This window comes from Sturnira hondurensis, unplaced genomic scaffold (genome assembly GCF_014824575.4).
Source record: "Sturnira hondurensis isolate 20B ecotype Veracruz unplaced genomic scaffold, ASM1482457v3 Scaffold0008640, whole genome shotgun sequence".
NCBI classification, from domain to species: domain Eukaryota; kingdom Metazoa; phylum Chordata; class Mammalia; order Chiroptera; family Phyllostomidae; genus Sturnira; species Sturnira hondurensis.
Window position 1 is genome coordinate 14,419,537 of NW_028081271.1, and position 22,341 is coordinate 14,441,877.

General features: G+C 37.3%; 1 protein-coding gene across 9 annotated transcripts in view; it reads left to right on the forward strand.

The window, feature by feature from the left end:
- The first annotated feature begins 11,363 nt into the window (after nt 1-11,363).
- Nucleotides 11,364-22,341, forward strand: part of WRN (WRN RecQ like helicase) — a 107,380-nt gene continuing 96,402 nt past the window's right edge. For 5 of the 9 annotated variants that reach the window (XM_037055323.1, XM_037055328.1, XM_037055326.1 and 2 more), the window contains exons 1-3: nt 11,375-11,402; nt 19,901-20,017; nt 20,665-20,777. In XM_037055323.1, coding sequence (XP_036911218.1) covers nt 19,925-20,017; nt 20,665-20,777 — 206 coding nt within the window. In that variant the 5' untranslated portion in view covers nt 11,375-11,402; nt 19,901-19,924. Of the gene's footprint in view, nt 11,403-14,359; nt 14,381-19,900; nt 20,018-20,664; nt 20,778-22,341 lie in introns of those variants that run through there. The other 4 variants (XM_037055325.1, XM_037055330.1, XM_037055324.1 and 1 more) reach the window with 4 other exon arrangements.

A 22,341-nucleotide genomic window follows, 5' to 3' on the forward strand; every position in this document is an offset into this window, starting at 1 on the left:
TGTCTTGCTGCTTTTAAGATTCTCTCTTTATCTTTCATCTTGGATGATTATGATGTGCCTTGGTGTGTTCCTCCTTGGGTCCAACTTCTTTAAGACTCTCTGAGCTTCTTGGACTTCCTGGAAGTCTATTTCCTTTGCCAGAATGAGGAAGTTCTCCTTTATTATTTGTTCAAATAACTTTTCCACTTGTTGCTCTTCCTCTTTTCCTTCTGGTACCCCTATAATTCGGATGTTGGAATGTTTCAAAATGTCCTGGAGGTTCTTAAGCCTCTCCTCATTGTTTTGAATTCTTGTTTCTTCATGCTTTTCTGATTGGATGTTTCTTTCTTCGTTCTGGTCCACTCCATTGATTTGAGTCCCAGTTTCCTTCCCATCTCTACTGGTTCCCTATACATTTTCCTTTATTTCACTTAGCATAGCCTTCATTTTTTCATCTAATTTGGGACCAAATTCAACCAATTCTGTGAACATTATGATTACCAGTGGTTTGAACTATGCATCTGGTAGGTTGGCTATTTCTTTGTTGCTTAGTTATATTTTTTCTGGAGCTTTGATCTCTTCTTTTGTTTGGGCCATTTTTTAATTGTGCAGTGGCTTCCAAATCAAATGCTAATAGGTAGTTTTATTTAGCTTTTTTAAAGTATGCTTGCTTAGGTTATTTTGAGGGAAATTAAGATTAGCATAAATCTATCAATAGATTAATAAATGTTGAAAATCTCTTCAGGGAATTTAGTGAGGGCTTTGTTGTAGATTCTTCGGTTCCTCTTTGTTTTTCTCTCTCTACTTCTATTTCTGTTAGTTCATTGAAAAGTAGAAAGGAATTCTTAAAAGAAATTAAGCAATAATATTGTATAAATTACATTTTCTACAATAAAGTATAGGTTATGCGAATGTGTATATATGTGTGTCTATATATGTAGCTATACATATATAGTATATATATAGTTACATATAGTATATGTATATGATAAGTATAGATATACTCAAAGGACAAGGTTACATTTTCAGAAAATATATATTATTATAAATTATATCGAACCCAGAATCTTAAAACTTCATTGCATCGTTGATTACATTTGAAAAACTTTTAACTAGAAGCTGCCTCTCTTGGAAAAAATGCCATAATTGTAAAGGTAAAACGCAAAGAGCCTGACCAAAATTAGGGTGTTGTTAACCAAATTGAGTTGCTGAAGCATATAAGCTGCTTTGGTTTCATAAGCTTTCTGTGTTAGGTTATTGAAAACACTTACCAATCCAATCTAGTATCGATCCCTGAAATTTTTTAAATGTTTTTTCTACATACATGAAAAAATTAGATGAGTATATGAATATTATTGTAATGTAGCTTATAGTATGAAACCTTCTAAATATAGTTATTAGAGAAAGAAAATAGATGCATGTTGAAATTCAGTAGTCTTTGGGTCAGGTACAGTGGGAAAGAATGAAGTCTTAGATAAATGAATAATTTTCTCTATTTGATTGTGTCATTTGAGAGAACATTCAAATATTCTACTAGAGAAATACTTCATTGCTTAGTTAACTTTGGGTACATGTATATACGTTGTCTAGTTTGTATGGTTTTGTATCTCTATATGAACCCACAGAGTCTCAGTTCCTCTCAGTACACTAGTGGGGATGAGGTGTAACAGCAGCAAAGATCTGTTACTACTCTCAGTATACCAGCTCACGTGTAACTGCAGTTTAACAGATGTGACATCTTGTTTATCTTCACATCAATCCTGTGATCAGTAAGGCAACTGAGATGTAATAGTAATGTAATACATACAGTACAGCAAGTGATATAATTAGAACTTAATCCTGTTTTTACAGAGGAGAAAATGAAAACTTAGAAAAGTGAAGTGACTTGTCCAAATTCACATGGATACTGAATGGTCAAGTGTCAAAGTATAGTTTTCCAAAAATTGAAGACCATTTCTCATACAAATATAGAATGGACACATGTCTCATTTATTCAGGGAATCAACAGGAGATAAATTGGTTCAAAGAGTAACCAAGATTACACATCGTATTAGTCAGTGTTCTTTAGAAAATCAGAGCCAATAGAGGATGGATCTATATCTATATCTATATCTATATCTATATAAAACGAGATTTATTACAAGGGATTGGCTCATGCAGTTATGGAGGCCGAGAAGCTCTGTGATCTGGCATCAGCAAGCCAGTGGTGCAGTTCCAGTCCGTACCTGAAGGCCAGAGAACCAGAGGGGCCAATGGTGTATGTAAGTCCTGCTCCCAGTCCAAAGGCCCAAGAACCAGGAGTGTTGATGCTCAAGGGCAGGAGAAGATGGGTGCCCCAGATTAGGCAGGAGCAGTCTGCTCTTTTTCTGCCGTTTTTGTTCAACAGATTGGATGGCATCTGTCCTCATTGCTGAAGGTATTATTCTTCGCTCAGTCTCCCTATTCAGATGCTAACCTCCGCCAGAAATAGTGTATTTCCAGCTCTGGGCTGGCAACCCTTAGCTCTGTCAAGCTGGCACATAAAATTGACCATCACGTATAGACACTGGAGAAAGAACTTTGGAATAAGGTTGATAGGTTAGATGCAGAGCTGTCCTATAGGGCATTAATAACCATAGCCTTTGAGATGATTTTATGTACTGGACAGAATTCAGTTGCATCTTATAAAAAAGTCACAAATTAACATGTAACTTCATAGAGCCTGAGTTTTTAATCAGTAGTAAATAATGAGTCAAGTAAAGGTATGTTCCCTAATGAAATAATCCTTGGGTGATTTTGTGCTCCTGTGTGACGTTCAGAGGATAGACTGACCTCTCTTTGTCTTTTAGCTTTTGGATAATTTTCTTTTCCACACAAAACAACACTGGAGCCCAAGTTGTCTGATTCTAGGTCTTGATATCTTTCTACTCTAATTCTTTGCTTCTGCGTAGTGTAGTTTTTAGTACTAGAGCAGTCTGCTAACTTTTGCGGTATCAGCTAGCGTTTATTAGTTTTCTTTTGTGCACAGTGTTGGTGATAGAACTGTCTTCTTCAGGGAAGCGTTGTGAAAGTCGATGGCTGTTGTAATTACAACTTGCATAAGTGCTCAAATTGAGAAATGGGGGTGGTAGCTGGGGACTGCCATTGCTCTTCCATGGCATTTTGTTAGCAAATTGCAGAGCAGTTGTAAACATTCTTGCCATGTTAAATAAATAATCCGATTTTATAAAACAGTGTATTTCAGCGGATTAGCCTTTACATATTTTAAACAAAATACAATTGATGTATTTTAGGTAGTAAGTGAAGATTGATCCACATTAAACATTATAATTGCCTATTAGTGTCAAGCATTGAACTACTTACTGATAATTTTGTCCTGGACTTGAAATCGTTATTTGTACATGCCATTGAACTTACCCGTGTGATTTTTTTCATACATTTCCGAAAGGTGGTGATACTTTATTCAGTTTAGCACTCAAGAAATTAGGCAAGTCAGTTACTGTGGTAACAGTAAGTATTAATTTCCTTACCTTAACGGTTTTAGGAACAAAGAAATCTCTGAGCTCAGCCACTGAAACCCAGTTTTCTCTTGACACTGGTGTTAAATCTGTCCACTCTTTAGAAGATAACATCATTCTAGGTGGAAAAATAATGTGCTCTTGAGATGAATTTCCAGTCTTTGAGAATGAAGTAGAGTAGGTTTAAAAGCTAGATCAGGGGTGTCAAACTCATTTTCACAGAGGGCCACATCAACCTCACAGTAGCCTTCCAAGGGCAACTGTAATTTTAGGACTGTGTAAATGTAACCACTCCTTAACAGTTAAGTGAGAACTCGGCGCTGCTGCCAGATAGCAACAAGGTACCCGGCAGGTAAGGCAACAAGGCAGGGCCGGGTTCAGCCTGCGGGCATTGTGTGTGCCACCTGTGAGCTAGATGATTAAAAATCTATTGTTTCTTAGCTAATTGGGAATGCAGTTGGTTTTAATTTTCCTAAATTTGTTCTAACTGAAACTTTACTGCTGTGATTTCTATTGACGGGAACTGTAAGTGGCTTTAGTAGACAGTTTCTCTTACTATCTAACTGCTATTAAATAAAATCACTCAAGATGTATTTCTTTTAAAGTATGTTATAATTTTGGCAGATAAGCTCTTAACATTTAATTGACTAATATTACTAACCCTATAGTAAGCCCACTAATTTAGCTATCATTTTGCAACTGTTTTTTAAAAAAAGTCTTTACTAAGGACTTGTATTCTTAGTAGATATTTTATGACTGCATTATGGTGAGTAAAAAGTAGTTGAGTTGTTAATAACAGTTGCTTTGGACATTTTCCAGACTTAGAGCATTTTGTCGATGTTCACTAATAGCAGTTGTCGAATTGGCCAGTAGGTCACCTTTGACTAGTAGCTTGTTTTCATACTGATCATGGGCTAAATGGTTTTTATATTTTTAAGTGGCTGAAAAAAACCACAAGAATAATAGTTCATGAAATTTTTATAAATTTATACTTCACTATCTATAAATAAAGCTTTATTGGAACATAGCCATGCTTATTTGTTCAAATATTATTGTTGGCTTTTTTACAGTGATAGACTTGAGTAGTAGCTACAGAGACAATTTGCCCATGAAGCCTAGAATATACACTGTCTGACCCTTTAGAGAAAAAGTTTGCTGATTCTTGTTCTATAGTATAAAAAAGTGTAGCCTTAATTGTTCATTGAAGAAAAATCTTTCCCTCTTTTTTTGGCAGACTTCCCCCTCGCCATCTCCAATTCCTGTGAAACAAATTTTCTTTTTATTTTAATCCTCATTCAAGGATATGGTTATTGATTTTATTTTATTTTAAAATGATATTTTATTGATTATGCTATTACAGTTGTACTGATTTCCCTCCTTTGCGCCCCTCCACCCAGCACTCCCCATTCCCTTAGGCAATCCGCACACCATTGTTCATGTCCATAGGTTATGAGTATAAATTCTTCAGCTTCTCCATTTCCTATACTGTGCTTTACATCCCAATGGCTATTCTGTAACTACCTATTTGTACTTCTTAATCCCATCACTTCTTCACTCCTTCCCCCCTTCCCCATACACCTTCCTCCCATGTGGCAACCATCAAAACACTCTCCTTGTCCAACATTTTGTCTCTGATCTTGTTTGCTTAGTTTGTTAGATTCAGTTGTTGATAGATGTGTTTTGGGTTTTTTTTTTGCCATGTTTATTGTTCATAGTTTTGATCTTCTTTTTTTAAACAAGACCCTTTAACTTTTCGTGTAATAATGGTTCAGTGATGATGAACTCCTTTAGTTTTTTCTTTCCTGCGGAGCTCTTTATCTCCCCATGGATTCTGAATGATAGCTTTGCTGGGTAGAGCAATCTTGGTCCCTGCTTTTCCTGACTTTGGATATTTCTTGCCAATCCCTTCTAGCCTGTAGTTTCTTTTGAGAAATCAACTGACAGTCTTATGGGAATTCCCTTATAGGTAACTAACTTCTTTTCTATTGCTCCTTTTGAGAGTCTCTCTTTACCTCTAATCTTTGGCATTTAATTAAGTCCTAGTGTGGTCTTCTTTGGGTCCATCTTGTGTGGGACTGTCTGTGCTTCCTGGACTTGCATGTCTATTTCCTTCACCAAATTAGGGAAGTTTTCTTTTATTATTTTTTCAAATAGATTTCCAATTTCTTGCTTTTTCTCTTCTTTTGGCACCCCTGTAATCTGAATGTTGGACCTCTTGAAGTTGTTCCATCGGCTGCTTATACTATCCTCATTTTTTTGGATTCTTTTTTGTTCTTGTTGTTCTAATTGGTGGTTTTTTTGTTTCTTAAATTCCAAATCATTGAGTTGATTCTCAGCTTCCTCCACTCTAACATAGTTTCCCTGTAAGTTGTTATTTATTTCAATTAGTGTGTCCTTTGTTTTTGACTGGGTCTTTTTTATGGTGTTGAGGACTTCACTAAGTTCCTTGAGCGTCCATCCTTATAAACAGTGTTTTGAATTTTGCATCTGGTGGATTGCTCATCTCTGTTTCACTTAACTCTTTTTTGGGAGTTTTGATCTGTTCTTTTATTTGGGCCATGTTTCTTTGTCTCCTCATTTTGGCAACTTCCCTGTGTTTGTTTCAATATATTAGGTAGAGTTGCTTTGACTCTGTGTCTTGGTAATGTGGCCTAATGTAGTAGGTGGCCTGTAGGGTCCAGTGGCAGTGCCTATCCTATCAGCCAAGCTGTGTTCTCAAGGTGCACACTTCCTGTGGGCTGAGAACACCCTCCTCTTGTGGTTGATCCTTCATTGCTGTTGGCAGATAAATGGGAAGGGTCTACCCAGACCAGTCAGCTGCAAGATTGGCTGTGACCACTTACCTCCAACCTTTATTCTCCGTGAAGGATAGCTGTGCAGGGGCAGGGTGGTGGTGCCTGGATGTGGTCTGTAGCTGTCCACTGGGTGTGCTGGCCCTGGGGTTTCCTGGGTGATGTAGGCCAAGTTTGGCCCCCACCTATGTTTTGCCTGGGGCCACCCTGCCTGAGCTATAAAGCAATCTGAGATGGCTGCTACTTGTGCTGGGGTTGGCAATTCCCAGCGAAGCCAAGCTGTGAATCTAGGCTGGCTGCTACTATTGCTGGGCCTGGGGTTCACTGAGGCTTGCTTTTGCTTTTTGGAGAGGATTTATGAAGTTGTGCAGCATGAGGCAAGACCATTCTTCATATGGAAAAGCAGCTTGGGTGGGGCCGTAAGTTGGGTGGTGCAGAGACTCTGGGGATTGCCAAGAGGAGGTCAAACAGTATTAGCCAGGTCTATGGAGTCTCAAATATGGCAGCAGCTTGCAGGCTCTCTGAGGGGAGGTGCTTAGAAAAGAGACAGTGGCCTCTGCTTGCCTTGATGCCAGCCACTTCAGTTTTTCCCTGTATACCACTGGTGTGTTTTAAGCTGCTACCACCCTGGTGCTGGAGCTCAGAGGGAGTGAGTCTGAGTAGGTGAGTCTGTGTGTGGGTTTTTTAAATAGAAACTCCTTGGGGCTCCAGCAGTTTCTTCCATATATTCAATCCCTGCTGGTTTTAGCAGCAAGAAGTTCTGGGGATTTATCTTCCTGGCACTGGAACCCTGGGCCAGGAGACTTGTGTAGGCTGGGACTCCTCACTCACAAGATTTCTGTCTTGAATTTTTATCCACCATAGATGGGTGAGGAACTAGCCTGTTCCTTGTCTGTGTCCCTACTGCCAGTCTGGATGGATGTGGTTTCTTTAATTCAGTAGTTGTCAGACTTTCATTCAACTCTGTATCTGAAGGTTATGAGAGATGGTGGTTCTATATTTTAGTTGTAATTTTGATGTGGTTGTATGTAGAGTTGAGCCATGTTTGCCTATGCTGTCTGTTGACCAGAAGTCCCTGTCTATTGATTTGAGAGAGAGAGAGAAAGGGGGGAGAGTGAGAAACACTGGTATAAGAGAAACATTGATGGGCTGCCTCCCATATGTGTCCTGACCAGGGATTGAACCTGCAACCGACATGTATGCTCCGACTAGGAATCAAACCCACAGCCTTTTGGCGTACGGGACAATGCTCCAGCTGAGCCACATGGCCAAGACCGTAACACATTTTTTTCTAGAAAATTTGGAACATATAGAAAACTATAAAGAAGAAAATTAATAATGGAAGAAATACAATAAAAATGATGTGAAAAATAACTAAAAACCATCTGCAATTGTGGGATAACAATATTTTGTATGTATTTCTCTAGAACTTTAAAAATATATATATAATATGTAATATATATCTATGTAATTATATATTATGTATGTGCATACACATATACAGAAATATACATATTTATTGTATAAATTACAATAACTTGCTTTTTTCACATCTTAAATTATAAGAATATGTTTTTAATAACTGCATAGTATTCTGTTTAATGGGATAATTTCTTATTTAACCATTTTTTCATGTTGGACGTATAGTCTGTTTTCAAGTCCTTTTATTATGAGTATGAGATCTATCCAGAAAGTGTCCAGCCATGTACTGTACTTTGCTATGTATAATGTGCACTTTTTTGTCCAAAATTTTTGAGGGAAAAATAAGGATGTGCATTATACATGGGTAGTCCTAATTCTGTATCTATATAAATGTTTTTAATTCTTTTATTTATGTTTTTGCATTAAAAGTATAGCTCTAGAAAGCAATAATGATATTTGTATGCAAAGTAATACCTGGAATACAATAATTGGCTTTTTTTCTAATTATAAATAAATAAAAATTTTAATTATTAAATTAAAGGAGACTTTTTTCCTCAAAGTTTGGGCCAAAAAGGTGGGTGCATATTATACACAGGAGTGCGTTACACATGGCAAAATATGGTAACATGAAAAATGGAAACATTTATTGAAGAAGATACAAAATACAAGAAACTGTGCATAGGACAATGACACCTCAGTCCCCTTCAAAGTAGGCACCTTGAGACCTCACACAGTTCTCCCAGTCGCCATCAGCTGCCCCATCATATTTTCCTGAATCTCATCAATAGTCTAAAAATCACTTCCCTTTCCCAGGTGATTACAATTTTGGGAAAAGCCAGAAGTTGCAGGGCACCAAATCTGGGCTGTAGCGGGACTGAGTCACCTGGGTGATTTGATATTTCACCGCAAAACTCTGAGCAAGACGTGATGCATGAGCAGGAGTGCTGTCCTGATGAAGCTGCCAGTCACTGGTTGGCCATAGCTGTGGCCTTCTGAATCATCTGAATAGTTTATGTGGAGGAATGTTAAGCTTAATGCAAAATTTATTACAGATTCGTTGCTCTACTCACTCAGTCATTTTCAGTGCAATGGCCACACAGTACACATGCTCACTCAGCTGTGTCTACCACAGTGGAGTCGTCATTGTTTAATATAGAACTCATTGATGACTTCACTGTGGTAGACACAGTTGTCGTCAAGGAGACGACAGCTCACTCTCCTTGGCTGCCAGGTTACACTCATGTTGCGCAAATGGTTCTCGTTATATTAACAATGACTGGACTTTTTCCATACAGAACTTGTATTATATATTACATTTTAAATATATGCTGTTATATTTAATGTATATTTTATATTTAAATATTATACAATGTATATTTTAGACATAATATGTAACATGGATTATAATCCTTGCATATAAATCTTTCTGAGGAATGTTGGTTATTTTAGTAAAATTCTTAAAAATGAGACTGTGGGGAAAATTGTTTAAAAACTAGAGAAGTATTTTGAGAGATCTTCATATTGCATGAAAATACTTCCTTGGCCTTCCTTCATGAGGAAGATGGCTCACCTTCCACTTAACCTTGGCTCTGATTGGACACACTCATTTTTGTAGTAGACCATCAGACCAGTCTGTCAAACCAGTTTAGCCAATTGGACCATAAACTACATGGTTGATAATGATAGTTGACGTAGTAGAAAAACTGGTCTAGTGCTCTACTCTGGCTTCCTACGTTTTTTTTTAATCCTCAACTGAGGGTATGTTCATTGACTTCAGAGACAGAAAAAGAGAGAAAAACATCTATGTGAGAGAAAAACACCGGTTGGTTGCCTCCCGTGCACACCTTGACCAGGGATTGAACCAGTAATTTAGGTTTGTGCTCTGACTGGGGGTAGAACCTACAACCTTTTTGGTGTATGGGATGATGCTGCAACCAACTGAACTACCCAGCCAGGTCTGGGTTAATCCTTTTTTTTAAAAAAAGATTTTATNCTTCCTACGTTTTTTTTTAATCCTCAACTGAGGGTATGTTCATTGACTTCAGAGACAGAAAAAGAGAGAAAAACATCTATGTGAGAGAAAAACACCGGTTGGTTGCCTCCCGTGCACACCTTGACCAGGGATTGAACCAGTAATTTAGGTTTGTGCTCTGACTGGGGGTAGAACCTACAACCTTTTTGGTGTATGGGATGGTGCTGCAACCAACTGAACTACCCAGCCAGGTCTGGGTTAATACTTTTTTTTAAAAAAAGATTTTATTTATTTATTTATCTTTAGAGGGGAAGGAGAGGGAGAGAAACATCAATGTATGGTTGCCTTTCGTGCATCCCCTGCTGGGAGTTGGCCTGCAGGGAACTGGCCTGCAACCCAGGCATGTGCCCTGACTGGGAATCGAACTGTGATCCTCTGGTTCGCAGACCTGCTCTCAATCCACTGAGCTACACCAGCCAGGGCTAGGGTTAATACTTTTCAATCACAGTTCTGTAACGTGGGAAAATAATTTGTTGGGAAAAGCAAATAATTTGCCAGAGAGTGGAGTAATGCCCCGGGCCAGTATGAGCCACACAGTAGAGTCCCAGCATCTGCTGAGTCACCCTGGGGGTGGGGAAAGGAGATGTGTTCCATTCTTAAGATAACTCACTTTCTGTTCTGCTTAAGTAGGTGCCTCTTGAAATAAACTCCCTTTGTTAGCATGTTCTCTTTGGCCATCACTCATTCTGTAAGGTGTAGAAAATGTACCCAAGTTCTTAACTCAAAGAATGATCTGTATAGAAGTATCACTTTAAAACTTTTTTAGGGATACCCAGCTGCTAGTATTGATTTGTGTACAGCAGAGGTTATAAATTGAGAGGCCTAGAGGCCAAATGTGGCTTTCGGAGGGGTCTCAGAAATTGATATCAAATGGAAGATAGCATAGTAACGTCCTGGTCTTTGTCTTCTTTAGAAAAATTGGAAGGTTTCGCAACACTGAGCCCATTCTGTTGGCAAGAGTTAGCTGGAGCGAAGTTAGTGGCTTCCTATTTGTGCTGCAGTATAGTGATAGGGGGCATAGGTAATGCAAGATTTTGATGGTTGCATGTTTTTTTTAATTGAAACACACTAAAATCATTTTATGAAACAAACATTCAAAGATTTATACTAGGTGAAATTATATCTGAACATTTTTAATGTAGATCCTTTGTAGACTACTTGAATCCCAAAACACGTATGGCTGTGTGCAGTAAACATGCTCACAGAGTTGAGTTGTGGCCATATCACGTAGTACTTCTCATGACTTTCCTATAAAAATGATTTCCTATCCAATTATCACTTTAATTGTGCATGTGTATGTTATTAGTTATCAGGAAAGTTATGTGTTTGTGTAAATAAGTTCTCTTAATTTTATTTGTCTAAATTTTCATAATTTTACTGCTAGTATAGAACATAATTATTAGCTAATTATTATTATATGCTATTTGGTGTTCTTTATTAATGATTAATTATTGTTGTTCAATTAATTAATTGAAAAACAATTAATTTTGTTGTTTTTTGCTTGTTATGTGATTTTTAGTTCTTTGATCTGGGCTTTTTGAAAAAAAGTCCTCACCCGAGGATATGTTTATTGATTTTTACAGAGAGAGAGAGAAAGAGAGAAAAACATGATGTGAGAGAGAAACATCGATGGGCTGCCTCCTGTATGAGCCCTGACCAGGGATCAAACCCACAACCTAGGTATGTGCCCTAGCTGGGAATCGAACCGCGATCGTGTTGTTCGCAGGCCCACACTCAATCCACTGAGCTACACCAGCCAGGGCTAGGATTCTCTCTTTATCTTTCATCTTGGATGATTATATGTGCCTTGGTGTGTTCCTCCTTGGGTCCAATTTCTTTGGGACTCTCTGAGCTTCCTGGACTTCCTGGAAGTCTATTTCCTTTGCCAGATTGGGGAAGTTCTCCTTCATTATTGTTTCAAATAAGTATTCAGTTTCTTGCTCTTCCTCTTCTCCTTCTGGTAACCCTATGATTCAGATGTTGAAATGTTTCAAGATGTCCTGGATGTTCATAAGCCTCTCCTCATTTTTTTTTGAATTCTTGTTTATTCATTCTGTTCTGGTTGAATGTTTCTTTCTTCCTTCTGCTCCAGACTGTTGAGTTGAGTCCTAGTTTCCTTCCCATCACTGTTGGTTCCCTGTACATTTTCCTTTATTTCACTTAGCATAGCCTTCATTTTTTCATCTAATTTGCAACCAAATTCAACCAGTTCTGTGAACATTGTGATTACCAGTGTTTTGAACTATGCATCTGGTAGGTTGGCTATTTCTTTGTTGCTTAGTTGTATTTTTTCTGGAGCTTGATCTGTTCTTTCTTTTGGGCCATTTCTCAGTACACCTATTATGTAGTGAGGGGCGGAGCTTTAGCTGATGCTGTGGGTTGTGATGCTGTATGTGGGGGAGGGGTACAAGTTGAGTCGGAACAATGGCACTTGCTTTGCTTTCTGCAGGTTTTCAGTCACTTCCTTTGCTACTCACAATCAAATTGGGCCCTTCTGGCGCAGATTTCCCAGTGGGTGGGCTTGTGTAAGTTCTAGTCAGACCTTGTGGGTCTCTCCAATGAACTCTCCTGTGAGGCTGGGAGCTTCTCCTGCTGCCACCTCAACGCCCACCGGTGTTTTCAGTCAGAGGATTGAGGCTTTACTTCCCCTCGCTGGGGCCCTGAGTGGCGAGGTCTGTCTCACTCCCCAGCTGTTACTCCCGGTTTATCTGCACACGAATGTGGGACAGCCCACTCCACCAGCTGTCATCTAGCCTGGAGACCAGCTGTAGCCTTGCCCAGCCCGGTCCTCCAGCCACAGCCTTGCCCTAGTCCTCTCCACCTGGCTGCCAGTCTCCGCCCCTCCTGTCAGTCTGGACGAGTGTGTCTTCTTTAACTCCTTGGTTGTGGGACTTCCTTACAGTTCGATTTCCTGTAGGTTCTGGTTGTTTTTTGTTTTTAAATTGTTGTTGTCCTTTTGGTTGTGCGAGGAGGCACAGTGTGTCTACCTATGCCTCCATCTTGGCCATAAGTCTTCCTGTTACAGACTTTTGATGTGACAATTTATCAAACCTGATTTTGATAGGATTCATTATATGTTTGATATAGAATTTAAAGATCTATATAATTAGTAATTGAACATATATGATTTAATTAGAACCAAGTGTATGGGAAAACATATTTGCCAGTGATACCTCAGACAAAGGTTTAATCTCCAAAATAATTTATTCAGTAAAGAAAATATAGGCCTATAAACTGTCAAAATTCATATGAAATATTGATTTCCCAGTTTTGTTTACTTAAAAATTTTAATATTAAAGTAAGTGAAAATAAGTATATCAGTACATTTAGTTTTTGTTTTCTATTTTGTAAATATCTATACAAACATTTTTTGTATAGAATTTAGAAAATTGTTCATAAGAATTCAAACTAAAAATTGACAATATACTATTCCTAAGGAATTAAAAAACATAGTATTTTAAGACTTTTTATTCAAATAGATTTAATTTTTATATGTATTTACTTTCTCACTATAATGTGTAATATGCTGATTAATGCCACCTGAGCCATGAGTTCAACATATTAGTAAATATTTAATAAATAAATAGGCAATAAAGGATTACCTCAGAATTGGATTTGGTGTTTCCATAATTCTTCACTTTTCAGCCTGATTCAAAGGAAGTGTAGGGGCGTCAGACAAAATATTTGGGGATGTACAAGATATTATGGAACAGTGGGAATTTGGAATTGGCATTAACAGGAACTATAAAGGCCTTATTTTAAGTTCAGTATTAAAATATAACATTCACAGAGAAGCTCTTGTAATATTAAAATTAGCCTATAGTTCTGAATTCCACATTTCATGATGTCATAAAAATGGTGAACCTAATGAAATCTATTTTGCTACAGTTCCTTCTTGTCAGCTGTAGGTGAATAAATGTGATTAACTGTTTAATTACTAAAATGTGTCAACAGTCCAAAGGAAGATTTTTAAACTAAAAGGAAAATTTTGAATTATTTTATGCAAATGATTCTTATTTTATGTGAATGATTCTTATTTTGAAGATTTGTTGAAGTATAGTCATTGGCTTCAAAAATGATGAAGTTTATTGGTTCAGAGTAAAAACTCAGCTTTGGAAGAGCGAAGTTAAGATAGTTTTAGAAATGATGTTTAATTGGTGTTATTTGAGTTCTAAAGAAGAGTTAGTACTAGTAAAATCTGTGTGTCTAAGACAGCTTTGGCATTATATTGAAATACTTGATATAAAAATTCATTTATGTTCAAAGCTTTACACCATCAGAAGGAGTTAACATATTTCTGAGGAGAAGAAAGGGAGGAACTATTGGGTGTAGAGATTCCTGAAATACAATTTAAAGAGACCGAATGGTGGGAAGAAGGAATTTTCAGTGTACGGAACAATGCTGCTTCCTCCTCTGCTGTTTGCTACCACTGTGCATTAGCAAAGCTTCTTTGCGACGGTTGCTATATAGAATGTTAAAAGGATGTTAAAAGGCCTTAGGAGTTGTATGCAGCTTTTAAAAAAAAAAAATCCTCACCTGAGAACATTTTTTCATTGCTTTTAGAGAGAGAGAGGAGAGAGAGAATTAATGTGAGAGAAACATCGATCCGCTGTCCCCCCTCACCTGTGCCCCAACTGGGGACCAAACCTGCAACCTGGGTATGTGCCCTGACCGGGAACTGAACCCATGACCTTTGGTCTATGGGACAGTGCTCCAACCAACCGAAGCAAACTGGACAGGGCGTGTGTAGCATTTTAAAGCATAAAACCTAATATACAAATATGATGTTCATCTAAACAATTGCAAGTTTTTTACTTAAAGAGTTTGAAATTTTTCATTTTATAAAGAAGGTACAATAAAAGTTTTACAAAACTTTTATTTACATTTCCAGTTGCCATTCCCAATGTGTCATAAAAATATGTTCATTTTCTGAATGTGCCATGTTGTCAGTTTCTGGTGTAGACCTTCATTTATAAACTAAGTGGGCAATTGAGAATCATGTATTCAAAAAAAATTGACAGATATCAAGCTCACTAAGTGGAATAGTTGACCCTTGATAAAAAAATAGTTTATAAACGGAAAAAGAATTTAGAGTCCCTATAAATATTATCAGTGGATTCAATAGAACATGTATTTATAGAAGAAGAGAAAATGGTGGAAAAGGAAAATTAGCGGATAAGAAGGGGGTTAGAACATAATTCCCTAAATAAAATCCTCAATAGAATTACTATGGTAGGACAAATGTGGCTGAAAACTAGGTGTTTGTTGAATGAACTGAACAACTGATATGTCCTTGGAAGGTTCCTTGATCTTTCCTGTCGGGGTTTCCACAGGAGGTCTACCAGTGGGGCCAGTGGTGGGCCAGACCTTGAGATGCTGACTTTGGAGACCTGTGAACAGAGAATTAGCATCCTAAGGCTTCCGTAGAAAACTTAGGGTCTCTTGACCCCCTGTTTGCCACCTCCTGGGGGATTCTAAGAGCTGATGACTGCTGGTAGTAGACAGTTCCACGGGCCAAGTGAAATAATAGCCTGTGTAAGGGAGCCAGCGTCAGTGGAAACAGCACTAGAGTATATAGAATAGGAAACTTGTATTGAAACAGCTTTGAAATATTTAGATTATAGTTTTTGCAAATGAAATAAATAACATTTTAGGATACTCAACTAGAGGACAAAGAAACTTTGTAGAACTAATAAGATCTTAACAGTGTAAAAGTTCTCATGACAAACTGAAAGAGGAGTATCATTTTTGAGAGTGAAATTAACATCCTGCCAATAAGTGGAAGAAGTATTTTAACATACAAGACAAAATTAAAGAGGTGGTAGTTAGGAAGGAAAAAACAGAGACCTGGAGAAGAAATTCACGTGGGAAGAAATTCACTAGCACGTGGGTAAATGCAGTAGAAGGAAATAAAGGCATAGATATGGCCGTTGGTAGCTAGGTTAGTGATAGGGGTGTGTTAGGTTGCTGCAGCTGCTATAATTAAGTACCAACAGCTGGGTGACTTAACGGAAATTTCTTGTCTCACAGTTTTGGAGTTGGCCACGTTGGTTCTTTCTGAGGGCCCTGAGGGAAGAGTCTGTTTCAGGCCTTCTCTCTGTGGCTTGTAGATGGCTGTCTCTCCCTTTGTCTTTTCACATCATCTTCCCTCTATGCAACTTTCCCCTTTTAATACGGACACCACTCGCTTTGGATTAGGAAGCACTCTCATGACGTCATGGGAATTTGATTACCTCTGTGGTACAAGGCTCTGTCTCCAGATTAAGTCACATTCTCAGGTAGTGTGGGTTAGAATGCCAAAATACTGTCTTGGGGGGAGGGATAAACGTACTTCAATCCATAACAAGGGGACATTTTCTTGATGTTAAGAAAAGTCTGGGAACGGAGTCCTTCCCTCGGTGTCACTTGAGATAGTATAGTAACAATAGGATGGAAAAAGTGAAGTTTTAACATTGACGATGGGAAAAAAGAGTACAAATGATGATTTCATCCAGTCAGAAAAAATGGAAAAAGAATAAAGAGGACACTGAAGAAAGTAAGATAAATACTCATCAAAGTCAGATGAAAAGGAAAACTCAAGTTCATACAGTAACTGTGAATGAGATGAATTTCTCCATTGAAAGACAGATGTGTTCAAATTGGGCTATTCACAACAAAACAGAAAAATAACAGAAATTCAAGCTGTATGTTGTTCAAAGATGGCAGTCTTTAAAAAAGTGATAAAGTTTGAAAAGTGGCAGGTAGTGTTAGACGGATAGGCAAGAGGATGCCAGGAAAGTCCAAAGCAAATCAAAATACGCTATTTATTTCAGAGGAATTTAAGATCCTTGAATGGCACAGCATGAAGCATTATGGGATGGTAAGGATTGATTCTAGAAAAAGATGTGTCAAAGTTTGTACTCAGTGATGAAATGGCCATATATGTAAACATTCTATATTATTCAATGGCTTGATCCCTTCAAGAGTATAACCTTTAGCTAACCAATGATTAAAATCCTCATCAATGTTGAAGAATTTCCCTATTGTAAATTATTCTACAACTTTAATACTCTTTATGCTTTTCTTCTGTCCCAAGATCTAAGTAAATTTGACAGAGATGTTAAGTTTGTAAATAAGTTTACTTTCAATGCTTTGCCTAGAAGCATCTAGACAGAAATTTATGTGTAAAAGAGAGTATTTAGATTTAACAATTAGACATTTTAAATGAAAATGATTTTAGTGTTGCAAGTGGTTGCAGGGAAAAGTCATAGAAGTTTATTTTTGTTTTGTCAATGTGAATGAATTACAGAATTCTAAAATTTTATAGTTTGTTTTTATATAGATGTGTATTATTTGCAGAAACCTCAATTTTCTGGCAGTTTTGCAAATGATCTGCTCTGTGTTTAGCCACGACTAGTTTTCTGGCTTTGTAAAAGATATTGTAAGATTAAGGACAGATACCATACACACACACACACACACACACACACACACGAACACAAACTCACTTTGGGACCAACTTTTGATTCTCCTGTCAAAGGTTTTCCTTTGTGGCAAATATAAACTTATTAATAACCACTAACATTTGTAAAATGCTTTATGGTGATTAAAGCATACATATTTTACATATTTTATTTTGTTACCTGTACTGCATGGGGTAACACCCAACACCTGAGCTGTCAGTTCTGATTCAGTGAATCAAAGATCTTACCCACTGCCAAACTTTGCTAATGATTCAAAGAATATAGGCAAAGCACCAAATACAGGTGAAATATTCCTTTTTCATGGAGAAACTCCAAACGGTTAGACATAAATTCCAAAAATACCCTTATGTTTTGCATTAGGACATGTTATGGTTTTGGAATAACAGTAGTTTGGGGCAAAGTGTGCAAAAAAAATGCACAAAGGCAGTTGTTTTGTTTTGGGATCTCCTGTTTATTTTCTTAATTACACAGCTTCCTTGACTGTCTAGGTAGGCACTCTTTCATAGTTTGCTGTTGATGCAACACTGATAGGTTTACAAGGTGATCATCTGGTTTGAGGTGATTAGAATGTTACTAGGATCCTGGGTGAAGTCTTTTCTTCCTCCTCCCCAGCAGGGAGAATGAGATATTAGCCCTTTCTTAACCCCCTGCTCTTAACCCTTTACCTCGGAATACAGAAGGGTAGTGGAGTTTGTTCTTGGGGGGGGGGTCTCCACCTGCAGGGTCCCCCCAGCTGCCACAGATGAGAGTAAGTCTATAAAGACATGATTTGTTTGGGGAGGAGAGGTGGCTGAACTCTCAAAGGAGAAGTACCTGGAGCCTTTTCCTGAATGGGCTTTTATTGGGTTCATTTTGCGTAGGAACACAGGTAGAGCTCATTAATCATTGTCAGGCAGTAAGGATCAAATAATAAATAGCATACAAAGAACTACTAGGGCTTATTCTGAGTCAGGGTCTGTTAGCTAAAGGGCTACAAAAGTTTGGAAAACAAACTCATTTCCTGCTCGGACCCTTATCAGAAACCTAGAGCATTCTTAGCAAAGCAGGTTACTCAGGATTTTATGCATTCTTTCTTAGGCCTGATCACCTGGGGAGCCCGCCCTTCCAGCACAAGGCTGCACTGCCCTCTGTCATTGTTGCAGGCTTAAGTCAGGCAGGGGAAGTAAGGCAGCTAAGAGACCAGGAGACTTCTTGCAGACAGAATGAGGACTCAGGCTATGTCAAAGCTGAGGGGCGAGGGTCCATCACCCCCTTTTTCTATAGCCCCTCAAGTCCTTCCCTGAGGGCCCCTTCATGACCATGCCTGTCTTGTGTTGTTTCTCCTTTGAGGAATCTTACCCATCATTGGCTAACCAGTTGTCCACCCAGGGTCAAGCAGGGTGAGGCAGTGTCCCTGCAAGGAAGATAAGCTTTGTCTCCTAAGTAGCTTATGGTCTCAAGATCTTTTTACTCAGCCTTAATTACCAGGGGTTACAGTTTCTGAAACCAGGCAGGGTGGTTCCCAACATGTTTTATATGGAAAATTTTGCTAAAGTAATCTTTAAAATCTTTCTTCCGTAGATAATTAATATTCTCTCTTTGGGGGGTTTATGCTTGAATAATTGTTAGATGTTATTTAACTTGTTCAGATATTGCTAAATATCAGTAGGGATGACAGGTTTTCCCTAAATCATAAATACTTATTTCTGTTATTATATATTAACGTTATGTTTCATAAGAATCAACAGGTGTATATTCAGAATTGCTGCTGCTCTAATGGAAATTTGAAATAATCGAAACTAAGTTAAGGGTTTGCAGAATTTTATTAAGAACTAAGGCTACTTCAATTTAGTATATATAAGTTACATGATGGATCTATTTCACCTTTAGCAGAAAGGGTATGTCATGGTTCTCCTGTTCTTTATTTCCTATAATCATTCTTTTTTTTTTTTAGATTTCTAATTAATTAATTTATTTATCTTTAGAGGGGAAGGAGAGAGGGAGAGAAACATCAATGTATGGTTGCCTTTCATGCATCCCCTGCTGGGAGTTGGCCTGCAGGGAACCAGCCTGCAACCCAGGAATGTGCCCTGACTGGGAATTGAACCGCGATCCTCTGGTTCGCAGGCTCGTGCTCAATCTATAATCATTCTTGAAGTTCAGTTTACAGTAAGGAGAGCCCTCAAGGCTACTAACAGATTTTTTAAAAATATCTTCTAGGAAATGCTTATTGTTGGGGAAAATTATTCATTTGCTAGGCCAAGAGCATTAAAAAAAATCCCTAATATAGAAAAGCTTTTATCTGTCACAAAATTGCTTTTCAAGTAGACTTGTGAACAAATCTAACAGTTTGCTGAGTTTACTTAGATCTTAGGACAACCAATATAGCAATTTATACACCCAAGGATTCTCACTGTTAATGAGATCAAGATTATTCTCTGGATGGGCCAGAATCATACAGGAATAGGATTTTGAAACTACTAGAGCTTTAGAACTCAGTTAACCTGGTTCACTTCTTTTAAAAAGAAGAAATGCTAAATGTGTAGTTGTTAGATCTAGCATATTATGTCTGGTTCCCCCCCCCCCCAATTCTAGCTCTTATATCCTATATTTGGGCTTAGATGCTGTAACTGGCTTTACATAAATATGTTTGTTTTTTTAATAATATTGACAGGCTTATGTCTGAGTTTTCTTCAAAGATTGTACTTTATTTAGTTACAGAGTAATTATTTTTAGATTTTGCAACAGATCCCTTTAAAGATGAATGAAGAAAAATTGGAAACTCTACAGCATCGGAAACTTACTGAATGGATGTCTATGCAGAATAAGAGATGTGCTATAGAAGAAAGGAAGGTATGTAGTTTATCAATGGTTCCTTCAGAGGGGAAATTTTATGTAAATTTGACTGTAAAATGAGTCAGTCCTTACTTTCAAACTTCAGGTTATTATTTCGGTTAGAGTAGCTAGTGTGTGAGTGTACCAGTCTAATCGTTGAAAGGGCGCGTGGGATCACATCTTGACTGGGTTACAGAATGAGGTTCTCTTATTCTGTACTTTCCTTTTTAAATCCAGTTTCCATGGTTGACCTTACTAGTTTGTTGCAATTTGGATAATTTAAACAGTATTTACTTGGCTGAATTTTTATGGTTGAGCAAGTTTAGGTCCTCATATATTTAAGATTCACCAACCAGTCTTCAGCATTTTATGGCAACATTATAACATCTACAATACTAATATAATTACAGGAAAAAAAATCAGTGAAATAGGTGTTATGAAAATAGCATTAGAAGTTTGGAAATAAACTTCTTAGAAAAACGACTTTACAGTGGATGGCTCTGACTTTGTTACATTGTCCTTATGACTTCATTGGTCTATAAGGCATTAGTTTGTAAAACTTAGAACTACAATGTGAATGCTTCAGTGAGATTTGTTATTTCAGTGAACATTTACTATTAATGTGAACTTTATTTGCTCCATTTGGGAATTTTATTTAACTCAAGGTGTCTGTTCAGAAGAATGTTTTTGAAGATGGCCTTCCATTCTTGGAATTCACTGGCTCAATCATATACAGCTATGAACCTAGTGACTGTTCTTTCCTGTCAGAAGATATTAGGTAAGAGATTCGAGTTTCCTAGTTTCATTGAAATTTGGAACCTTAGAAGGTTACGATTATGGTAGTAGTTGAAGTGTACTGAATATTACAGTTGAGGTGTGTTCAATAGATAATTATTTGTACATGTAGAATATCACCTACAAGTTTTAATTCTTTGTGAATAAAAACCTGAAATCACTGAGTTAAATTACTTGTTTGCCTGTTTGTTCATTCATAAGTCTTTTTATTATTTTAGCTAATTTTTTAACTTTCAACACTTAAGGTGTTATGTGTACAACTACCGAATACATACTTATTTCAGCAATTTAGAAAAAAAATGCAAGAATTATTCCAACTCTAAGTGCCCCTTTATATTTCATTAGAATACCAACATAGTAATACTGAATAATGGTTGTGATTGGCTCTGTTGCATTTAGTTAATATTTATAGCAAATGACCCTTAACATAACATTTCAAATGATTGTTAGTATTTTAAAAAATTACCTTTTAAATTAAGTATCAGCAGTAATTCAATTTAAGCCTCTTGAGTCATTTTATAAGGAGAAATAGTAGGGAGTTTATTAAGGTCTTTTTTGAAGTTGTTACATCTGTTTTTATTTTAATTGACTATTATACATTAGGTTTAAAGGACAGGTCAGTTAAGCTGTTTATTAAAGAATGGTCTGCCCGTGGTAGATGTATTCTAGAAATAGCAGTCAGGTGTCCTCACTTTCACTACAGTTACGTGGCCACTTTTGGGTCTCATGTAGAACTAAATTTGTTCCCCTGAGAGGGTAAAGTCTGCTGTTTATGCTTATATATATTAGCTCTACCATCTCAGTATGCCCTATCTGAAGACAGGGGTCATAAGTGATTTGTACAGTGTAGTTTTGATGACTTGTATGCATTTTGGGGAAGGCAGGCAGGTTTTTTTTCTACCTCCTCTGGCCATCTTGAAGGTTTTTGCTTTTACAGGTTTTCATAACCGTTTGATTATGATGTGCCCTTGTTAGTGTAGGTTGTGTTTATCTTGTTTGGGGATTCATTGAACGTCCTGAATCTGGTCATAGCTTCATCAAATTTGAATATTTCCTTCAATATTCTTTCTTTTACCCTTCAGTGAAGGATAAAAGACTCTTTTATCCTTACTCTTTTCTCTTTCTGGCACTCTGTATATACACAAGTTAGATTGCTTGATGCGTGCCTGAGGCTCTCTTTTCTTTCAGTGTTTTTTTGCTTTTCTTTATTTTTCTCTCTGTGTTTCAGTTTGAATAATCTCTTTTGCAATGGCTACCGGTTCACTTATTTGGTTCTTTGGTCTCTGAACTGCTGTTTTCCCATCCGGTGAATTTTTAATTTTATTGTATTTTTCTTCTCTAGAAGTTGTTTTTGTTTTTTAAATATGTTCCATTTTGGCTCTCATCAGATTTGCATTTTCTTTTAAATCTTTGAACATATTCTGTGTGTTTATAATAACTTTTAATTGTCTGTTCATTCCATTATTCTAATTATTCTTTTTATTAAGTAATTTTTATACTGGTTATGGATCACATGGCTGGCAATTCTCGATTGGACATTGTGATTT